This window comes from Hevea brasiliensis, chromosome 6 (genome assembly GCF_030052815.1).
Source record: "Hevea brasiliensis isolate MT/VB/25A 57/8 chromosome 6, ASM3005281v1, whole genome shotgun sequence".
Taxonomy (NCBI): Eukaryota; Viridiplantae; Streptophyta; class Magnoliopsida; order Malpighiales; family Euphorbiaceae; genus Hevea; species Hevea brasiliensis.
The window spans coordinates 104,604,097-104,615,378 of NC_079498.1; the positions used below are offsets into that span (position 1 = coordinate 104,604,097).

The 11,282-nt window shown below is 32.7% G+C and overlaps 1 protein-coding gene and 1 non-coding gene across 2 annotated transcripts; both read right to left on the bottom strand.

Moving 5' to 3' along the window:
• Positions 1-1,808: 1,808 nt before the first annotated feature.
• On the bottom strand, positions 1,809-6,782 carry LOC110670724 (peroxisome biogenesis protein 2). The gene is made up of 8 exons (XM_021832882.2): positions 6,477-6,782; positions 5,867-5,980; positions 5,596-5,749; positions 4,940-5,076; positions 4,736-4,836; positions 4,097-4,214; positions 2,603-2,769; positions 1,809-2,149 (listed from the first exon to the last, which is right to left on the bottom strand). The coding sequence occupies exons 1-8, from the start codon at positions 6,576-6,578 to the stop codon at positions 2,026-2,028; spliced, it is 1,017 nt and encodes a 338-aa protein (XP_021688574.2). The 5' UTR covers positions 6,579-6,782; the 3' UTR covers positions 1,809-2,025.
• Positions 6,783-7,278: 496 nt separating this feature from the next.
• Positions 7,279-7,360, bottom strand: TRNAS-CGA (transfer RNA serine (anticodon CGA)). The gene has a single exon. It is a non-coding gene; the product is annotated as a tRNA-Ser (tRNA).
• Positions 7,361-11,282: the final 3,922 nt, after the last annotated feature.

Here is an 11,282-nt window from a genome sequence, read left to right on the forward strand (position 1 = left end):
ATATATATATATATATATATATATATATATATATATATATATATATATATATATATGTGGTTGCAGGCTGCTAATTTTGCACTAAGTGCACATGCTTCCAAGCAAAATGGCAGGATAAGCCATTTGATGGTTTTCATTTAATTTGGACTTCATACTGAGGGACAAAATATAATGATTGTCCATTTTAGCCTACTATGTACACATATTTTGAATTTTGAGTTAATTTTTTTTTTTCTGTGGTACCTCCACAGATACTCAACATGATAAAAACAAACTGAATATGATCAATCAGATGCTTTCATATAAACATCAAAGATGTGATTTTGGATCATTTTGATTTGTTGTTTTATAGGGTGAAGCAATTCTTGAAGAGTTTAGAGCTACGTATAGGCAATAAGTTCAAGATAATATATCAAACAGTGAAAATCGTAGGATATTTGACAATCTTTTGACTGAGATATAATGCATCCAACGTTAGTAGGCCCACAAATTGAATGAAATATATATATATATATATATATATATATATATATATATATATATATATATATATATATAATAAGAATATTGTTTTGATATGCTAATGTAGCTGAAATGAAGTCTCTTTTATTGAAATTTTTTTAAAAAATTTAAGATACAATATGTGTAATAAATTTTATTTATTAAATATATATAAATATGTAAATCTTAAGTAAATATCTTAAATTATATATATATATATATATATATATATATATATATATATATATATATATATAATAAGAATATTGTTTTGATATGCTAATTGTTTTGATATGCTAATGTAGCTGAAATGAAGTCTCTTTTATTGAAATTTTTTTAAAAAATTTAAGATATAATATATGTAATAAATTTTATTTATTAAATATATATAAATTTTTAAATTTTAAGTAAATATCTTAAATTTATAAGAAATTAAATTTAAATAAGAATTTTTCACTCTTTTATAAGGGTATATAAATAAAAGAGTGGAATAAAATTTATGATTTTATCATTTGCTTAAAAGTCTAATAATTAAATGTTTATCTCATAATAATGGAAAACTAATAATAAAATCCTTGCACGCTCCCCTTTCTTGAGCCACGTAGCAGAAAAACATTTAAGGAAAATCATGAGAAGATTTTGTCACGTAGTTCATCAATGAACCACTCCCAAACAGTTACAAGTTCGAAAATTTACATCCCTGTCATCAATGCTTATGATTTGCAAGACTATGCTAGTCAGAGCTGCATCCACACTAGCTTCTTCTCTCAATCACCTGAATCAGACCGACATAACAGAGCAGCTAGAAACTCATTCATGATTCCGAGAGAGCTACTTTCTGCCATTCATGGAGCTGTTGATATTATAAAACCACCCTGCCAAGTAGGAGGAAGAAACAGCATGAGCAAAGAAATGCTCCAACAAAAGCTACCTATTTCGGGCCAAGGCATCAACGTTTTCTGATCTTCTCTTCAATCTAGTGGTTTGTTCCTATAAAGGCATAAATTACATCACTTTGCACACGCTTCCACTCAAAAAGTGAGGCTGGAGACATGAACCACATGGCATTTCTTACAAAAGCATCCACACGAACACCCCACAATTGTTATCACTTCATAGCGATGGCAGCCACTGATATGGGATTTTATTTGTTCTTACCTGAACCACTAAATTACGGAAACCAAAAGACCTAGAACCCAATAATGATGATACGACTCCACCAATTGAACAAGGTGTCAAAATGTTGCAGAATGGAGCTGTAAATCAAGAAGAAAGCAGCTGTGCAGAGCTTTTGACGAATTTATGAATTGAGAAAAGAATTTCTTAATTGCAGAATGATGACAAAGAATGATTCCCAACTCAACTGGATTAACAATTTCTTCTAAAAAGAAAAAAGGGTTTATCACTTGATTAAATTTATATGCCTAATGCAGGCATTCTTTTTTCTTTTTTTTTTTCTGGTTTTTTTTTTACAGCACTTTATATTGATCTTCTTCCTACTGCTCTATCACTCGTGGACTAGGATTAGGATTTTGTATCACTGGCTAAAAAACCATGCCGCTGCATAGCTATCACTGGCTCACTGCATTTAGGACAACGGAAAGATGGAGATGCAGCACATTGTGTTCTAAGGCAGTAGTAGCAGTACCTGCCAACAGGAAAAGTCATACTTGAAGCAAAAGATTATGCTAAAGCCAGATTTGAAAAGTATTTAAAGAATGGAAAGGTTGTTATGGGATATGTTAGACCATGAAATAACTTAAAACCAGTGTTAGTTTGTGTTTATGGAACAAACTTCAGGCAAATAGAAGAGAAAAAGCAATTACAGGGGATAGGATTTTGCTACTGCTATTTACAACCCAGTGAGCCTCAAAAAAAAAAAAAAAAAAAAAAAAATATATATATATATATATATATATATATATATATATATATATATATATTAAAAAAAAAAGGCAATACGCTTCAAGGATTAGGAATGTGTAATTAGGCCCTATCACCATTCTATGCACATAGAAAACGTTACTGACAATGTCTTAAGTTGAAATTAGCTTCCTAAAATTTCAAATAATCGAGGACAAGGGAAAAATAATTTATTTACCTGTGTTGACAGGGGAGAGCCAGGAATGGAATAGTTGGAATCGCCTGGCAAACAGGACAAGTACCATTGTCTCCTGTGGAACTAGAGGATTTGTCCTTTGGAAATGGGCTAAGTAAGTTTTTAACAGATGATGAGTTAAGAAGAGGAAGAAGCAACAACAACATCTCCTGCAAATCACTAAAAGAAGTAAGTTCCAGATCAAATTTAGGCTGACACTTAGGCATTTCAAGCAGCAGCCAAAAGACATAAAACCCCAAAAGAGGAAACCAAAATCAAGCGACTAATATAAATTGTCCACAGCTAGTGATATAATATATGGTGGAGGCACACAACCTCAAAGTCAATGACCTCTGTAATAAGATTTAACTGGAGGCTTCAGCAGCAGGCCATCTAAAAGAAGAATTATTCTAGTCAATTTCAAGTTAAACTTAAGGAGTTTTAATAATAATATCCAACTTAATAGCAATTTACTAGAACCTACTTCAAAACATTAACAACAATAACAACAACTAAGCCTTAATCTCAAACTAGTTGGAGTCGACCATATGGATCCTCTTTCAGCATTCAGCTTTGTTAGACATCAAAACTACTTCAAACATTAACTTGTACATAAAATTAAAAACTGTCTCATCAACTGTATACTCATTTCCAGGCCCTCAATTTCCTCCAATACATTGTTCTTAACTTTATAGCAATGACTAGAACAGTTTGTATGAGTTGTCTAAGATTATCACAAGGAAACCCAGGTAAGTGAACAAACTAAATGACTGAACAGGCATCATACCAATGCATAAAACTTCTGAGAGGTAGTATGCAAGATGCATTTCAGTTTCAGGTAATGCTTGAGTATCCCAACAAAGCATTTTAAATGTTTTACTTTGCAGGGTTTATTTGGTATAGAACTTATATGTTAAAATTGAAGGCAACAATAAAAGATTAGAAGAACTGAAATCCAGAATACAGCCATAAGTTTGAATATTAGGTTAAAAAAATATATTTTATATCATGTAAGAGCAGCAAAAAAAAAAAAAAAGGAAAGAAAAAAAAAAGAGATAAGTGACCCCATATCTCATTTGCAATTCCATTTTCCTCTCTCTCCACACCTATGAGTTGGTACTTTTTTGTGCTGTCTTTCTTTTTCTTTTCTTTTTTTTCCTTTTTGACCTCTACATAAGCAGATTATCTAGTCTCACCCCTTCACCTTATCTACAACTTATGCCAATTTATTAATTAAAAGCAATCACTTTGGCAATTCTGAACAACGAAGAGTATGATTAAATACCAAAAAGAAAAGGACGTTAGATAATTCAGGAATCAAAAGAAAAAAGTTGAGAAGGACAGAAAGAGACCTTCATAGTAGCACAAAGATACAGATAAAACGTGTCATTAAAGGCATTTCCCTTGTAGTTGAAACTTTGAGACAACATAGACTAGATAACTTGTAAATCTTAAAGATCAAATGCTCATAAATACTGGGAATTAATAATCGATTACCGAAAATTCATTCCACACTAATTGGCGATTCATGTACTCAAAGCTAACAGCTCGGTTCATATTAGGGCCTCCATAGATAAGCCTTGCTCTTAAGACTCTTTCAATGAGGTTCCTAAATCTGCATCAAAACAAGACAGAAAATGAAGATTCATTAACTCCAACGAGGTCATCAACTGAACAATCTTTTCACATTTATGTATTTTTTTCAAACAATAAAATTATATAATATAATTATAAAATCTATCAATCAAATAATCTGACAAAAAAGAGCACATTTTTAATTTAAATAACTGAAAAAAGACTTGTGTTTCCGAAATATGTTCATATATGGAGTCATCCATGCAAATGCATCCGTAAAAGATATCTACTAGTAAACTTCAGCTAGAACAATTCTTAAATCCTGTCAGAAATCACTATTATCACAACAAAGGCATTCATTAGATTTCCGAAGATCAATAATATGCCCAAATTAATCCATACAGAAGAATGATATATAACTAATTTTAACTAACATTTTTTCCCCAGCAATGTGCATATTACACCTTATATAAACCAATTTTAACTAACTTTCAAGGCTGAAATTTTGTACTAGTTATTTTTTTGGAAAATTAGATTCACAAACCATGCTCAAAATCATACCTTCCCATGTAAAGAAAAAAGAGTAGGTTGCCAAATGAAGCAGCCTTATAGAGTCCCTCAATTCGTTGTATCAAAATCCATGCTCGCCGTGCTAGTGGCCTCTGAAGAACACAAAAGGCAAATGAGAACCTGGTTCAATCCATCACCAATTTTTCCAGGGCGAAAAGAACATGAAGTTTAAAAAAAGAAAAAACAACATATTACCTGCTCAGAATCACCCCATCTACGAAAGGCAGAGAATGACTGCAAGTGAGCCCAGATATATTGACCACCAACAGTGGCAATGCAATACCAAATTTTCTGAGCCACAGTAAGTCCAGGTTGTTCCAAACCTGTTCTGACTGTAGGAAACACAACACGCCAAGCAAAAGTTATGAGACAACTTGTTCAAGCTGGTAACAGATGACAAGTGCTAAGCATCATTGTAATTGTAAATTATCAAAGAACTTGCACACTTTAAACTCATAATCTCATATACAAATTTTCTCAACTAGAATTCAAATGTTAGAATGACATGAATCTTTGATTTAAACATGTTGCGAACACAAGGCCCATTTGTGAAATCACAGAAAAAAAAAATCATATCAAAGTATATAGAACTTGTATTTAAAAGTCCCATATGTTACCAAAAAGGGCAATCAAAGCTGAGACGAAGAACATATTGATAAGCATGTAGAAAAACTATTTAAACGTGTCCATGAGAGCAATGGAAGCCGTCTAAAACCACTGAATTTGCTAGACGATCACTTATCAATTGCAAAGGCATTCAATCTAAACACAATAATCTAAAATTAACACATAACATTAGAGCCAGCCTCATAAAGGAACAGCATACGCAGGAAAAGGGTAAATGTGCTAACCTTTTTCTCTTGGTTCTACTGCACGATCATCTCTATACCTCAGATTCATCAGAGCATTTCCTGGTGTAGGCTTATCTACCCAAATAGAGAACCTCCAAATAAGAAACTCAAGGAAAGCATCAAGTTCTGGCTCATATTGAAATAACATTCCTGGCTAATCCAAATAAATGGAAGAAACCAATTAAAAATTGCCTCATGCAACCTTAGATCAACATATATGACCAAATAATTAAAATATGAATGTTATAAACCAGAAGAGACAAAGAAATACCTTCATTAAAGAGAAGACCTGGACCAATTGCTCTTTTAACATAGCTGACATTTCAATGTCTAATCTTGCAGCATCAAATTGATTAACTCTAGATATTGAAATTGGTATTGTTGACTGCCACAGAAACCAAACATTAGAAACAATCCACACGGATACGGTTAAGAAAGCTGTTTACTTGCACATAGGCCCAGCTCAAAAATCGTCACCTAGACTTGACCAGATAGAAATTTTTTAAATTTGCTCTACAAATTGGAGCAGAAAATAAACAATAAAACATGTTTAGAACTACAGAAAATTGGACACTTGCGTGTAATATAATTTGTTCAGCATTTTGGCAATAAATGGTTTCCAGGATAATCTTTCTCCGAGGTTTTTTTTAACCCTATAATACTTCCATAACCATAAACATTTTTTGGTGGAAATAGGAAAAAATTTAGCCATCTAAAGTAATTCAGCAATAACAAACTTAGTTCTAGTCGCGTTAAGTTCATAACTTTTTATTGGGATTGATTTCGCAAAGAATTTGTAAAAGAAAACCACAAAAATTGAGACAGAAGATAAAGAAAATCCATAATTAATGGTTGGAAGGAAAAATTAAAGGAAATAATACCTGGTTAGACGAGAGGGTGAGAGATTGCCATTGAGGAAGCAATTTTTGGTGAGCAAGAATCCACGCATCTTCTGGAGGACACAATGTACTGCTACTACCCATTTTGAAGAAGCTGTAATTAATCCATGATGATATGATGATTCTGGGATTGCTAGGGTTAGAAGCAGAGAGAGAGATGCTGTGCTAATTACTATTCACAGACACAGTACTGTGGCTGTGTAAAAGGAGATGTAAGTTATTGATGATAGATTAGAAGGGTATTTTGGTCATATGACAAGTGTTTTGTGTTTTCGAAGAAAATGTGCAGGTCTGGGTCTGTTACTCTTTTTCTCTACCCAATGTTTGGAGAGATAATGAGGGGGAAGTGAATAACTAAGAAAAAATTACAAGAATAATTTTTTTTTTATGTAATAATTAAGAAAAAATTATAAAAAAAAAAATTTATGTACCCTCTCATTTTTTTATGATAAAAATTAATTTTTCTTTTTTTTTAAATTAAGTTAATTATTCTGAATTTATTTTACTACGAATCATTATTGTGATTTAATGGTAACGATTATCATTTAAATGAGATTATAATTTTCTAGAAAAATGTAGTTTTTCAAGTAATTTTTCTTTTATATTATTTTTATTTAAATTTTTATTTTTAATCTAATTTTATTTTATGGCATTAAAATTTATAATATTATAAATAATCAAAAGTAATGTCATAGTATTAACTTGAATTACTTTAAAGACCTATTTACCCTTCGGAAAATATAGGAATTTCGACCCAACACAATGCAAAAATAACAGTGCAAGCCGTCGACAGCAGGATTCGAACCTGCGCAGGCATAGCCCAACAGATTTCGAGTCTGTCTCCTTAACCACTCGGACATATCGACTTTACTACTTGTTTCTTTCTATTCAGTTTTTAAGTGTATTTATAGGGACAAAAACTGCTTTCACTCTCTGATGGAGAGGGATACTAGCCACGCCCATCATTGGCAAAGCATTCCTGAACTATGTCTCGGCCTTAGGCCTACTTTGGCAATGTGTTTGGGCAGAAAACTAACCAAACAATTGTGCATACAATGGTTCCATTTCCACCAGAAAATTGTACCTCTTCATGACTATTACTTTGCACCATATCAAACCCACATTTTGATTCTCGTCATTACCAATGTCGTATATTATTAGAGGATTTTATTTGCAATTCAACTTGAAATATTAGTGTTAATATCAATTAATTCATCCATGTTATGTCACAGGATGAGGCATACACCTCTGGAGACCTATAGCTAAGTTGAAGATGTAATTATTAAATTAAAACAGTGGAAACATAAATTCATCCCTAAAATGATTGTTTATTTAACAATTGTGGCAAAGCAATGCCATTCAAGTACCATCACCCTTTTATCTCCTATCAAATCTGCACAGAAAATTAAAAATGTGTCTGCAACTTATTAGATGCCCAGAGGCTGGTGGATTTGGACCATTAATAAACACAAACACTTAATGAATTCAACTATTCAGAATGATATATGATTCTTTTTCTTGTATTATAATTATGGATCACTAACATGCTAAACACTTATTGGATATAGATAATACAATGATTTGAAAGTGTAATCAGGATTTTTGTGGCTTGGTTTACCCAGTACGTACATGCCATAATTTCTATTCTTATTCTGCTATGATTAGGTTTATGTCATTATCAGTAAAAGCTTTTTGAGGGATAAATGTATAGTATGAAACTTCTCATTAAAATTTTGAACTACTACACATATTAAAATTCTTTGGTGAGCCTTTCTGATGATGATTGATTTGACCTGTGGGTATGGCCATAGGACTCAAAACTACTTCAAAGCAGGATCTTGAATTCCCAGTACCTGCCAGTACTTCTTTGCTCTTTCTTTCTCTTAATCTGCTAAATTTGCATACAAGATTTTGCTCATCTCTGCATTTTGCAAGAGTTGCTCTAGGTTACAACTTGAGTGCTACATATTGACTATGTTTTGCACACGAACTAGCTAGTCAATTCCCACCATGCTCTCCAATATTAATAGCACTTAAAATCAACGTTGGAAAACCAACATCTTCAAAGTGATCTGCAGCTCAATTCCCAACACTGCTTGATTGACTTTCAGTCTATAATATCATGACAAATTTGATATTCTTGAAAATATAGGCTTCTGATATCATTTCACCTTTTGAACTTTTAGCAGATTAAAAGATTCCAGGAATAACGACGTCCCACTATCACTAGAATTCTCACATTTTCTTGATAAATAACTCAAGTTAGTTCTTTGAGTAACCTAGCTACTGCTAGTCAAGTATAGTATGGGTTCAATGGGCAATATATTGATGAGTGGAGAGAAATAATGCACCCAGATTCCCTAATCTACAAAAAGCCTGGATTGTTCCCACCAAGAAAAAGCAAAAACTCTATGAACCTACATATGGCATCACAATAGGAGGCCAAAATTGCTTCTTGGTCATATTTAGATATGCCTAGATGGAGCATTAACTGTGGCAAATATTATTGATCCAAATTGCAAGAACTTGCCTCCTCCTGCTAGAATCTTATTAGAATACACAACTGAATCAGAAAAATTAAGTTGGGGTGCCTGTAAAGCAATCTTGGAAAGCAATGATAGTTAATTAGAACATAATATCATATATCTAGCATCAATGTCAAAGCACCAGACTTTTGTGCTTTAATTAATGTGCAGGGCTATATCAGTTTAATACAGTATCTAACTTTTGGCACTGCCGCTAGACATTCTTTGGTCTAAACAGAAAAAGATAATGCATGCCATTATGAGATCAGTAACTAGTGCAGCATTATTAGGTTCCCATCATTTTCTTTGAACATTAATGACCAAACATATTAATTCAATTCACTTTTTCAAACTATAACTTGTGCTTGACGAAATCTTTTTCCTGTTAATCACTTATAAACCAGAATAAAAAGACTAAATTAACCACTTGTTTCATAAAAGCTGGCTAGCTAGCTAGCCAAGCCTCTGCGATAACTCTTTGATGAAGCTACCACTTCCCTCTATGATAAGTTGATGGAACTTTGACTAAAAATGTTTCAGTTAGAGGCATGAAAGCTTAGCATTTATAGGTTATATTTGGATAATACTAGAAATACTCTGAAATCTACCTTTGCAGGTATCTTAAGGGACCTACCATTATCGCTGTCAGAGTGACGTTTCTCACTATAGTGATCAATAGTGACCCCAATGCATGCAACCTTAATTGAATGATATCTATGGAATGTGCAATTGGACCTCACCAATAATGCATTTTATCTCTAATATTGCCCTACCAATTTATATACATAGACCAAATGCACATGGAGATAACCTATCCTGTTGGTTCAGAGGATGCGGACTCTTAGGGAACCATATTAACCTAGAATTTCCAAGAATTTCTAATCTTAGTTGGTTAAGGATGTGGCCTTGATTTCTCCTTGTGTCTGTTAAAGAAGCATAATTGATAAATGGGAATGAAATGCTAAGTTATCGATATAGATTTGGGGTCTTTTTCACTTATATGTATTTTATTCATTTCATCTTTATCTTTTTTTGTTTTTTTTTTAATGTAGAAATTTCACACTTATATGTTTTCAACAATTCCCTCAAGTGTGAATTTCTTCTATATTGGATTTATTATGATGTCACCAAGAGCCCAAATTACTCCACCAAACCCACTTGAGCATGCACATCTGAGAGCCACGCTAGTATCATTATGTGAACCGAGAGTTTCTACTCCATCAGTCTACTTTTCTCCAAAGAGTACTTTCCTACTTCATTGGGTCTACTAGGAGTCCTCCGGCTATTCCATCCATGCATCATAGTATCATGAAAATCATTGACTATTGTATCTATACTCGTCCCTTACCAAATCATCGGCTCTAATATCACTTGTTAGAGATTTAAGGAAGCCAAAGTATCAGAATTCTTCCTGATAGGTCTTATGAAAGAACACAAGTACTTGACACTACATCCAATCCAAAACCGATTCATGAGTCCTTCTCACTTATATGTCTCTTTTACACTTGCATATTCCCAACAGTTATACTACTGTTACAGTCTACCAAAATACGCTCTTATATAGTGCATGCTCAGTAGAATGTAATTGAACTTGATTTCGTATTTTATTAGCAACACTTGCTATTTGAAATTCAATAAACAATGATTGAAATCAAAATCAACAAGAAGTTAGGGTCAGCTAAATGAATCATTTTTTGCTATTCAACTCTATTATAGACACCAAGATCACATTAATATCTAAAACTTAAAATCAAAATCAAATAAAAATAAAAATGAAAACCTCGGTTAGAGAAACACGATGCGTCAGGGTTTCTTTGTCATATTGGTCTAGGACTGCATATATAATCAAAGAAATAGTTAGAATTAATTCCTGAAACTTTGGATTGATAATGGGGTGTTTTTTGATGACTATAGATGTGAATATTATAGCAAGTGTGGCCACCCTCAATAGTCCCAATCATATCAGAAAAATTCCATGTTTTCTTCTTCTTCTTTTTCTTTTTTCTTTCATGAATGGAGTCATTGCATCATTGCTTCAATTGCGTGGGCTAGAAAAGCAAATGGTAGGTGCACTCACTCTCATCCCCATTGCACCATCTCAACCGTTCATAAAATAACTATAGAGGATTAAAAAGATCACACGTACATATTAAACATATGCAAGCAGCCCTTGAAATGCAGTAGCTGCGAATTTCAAATAAGTTTCATATGCATAGGGGAAAATATGGTTTCATTGTTCATTGATAAAGCCAATTCAGAGGAA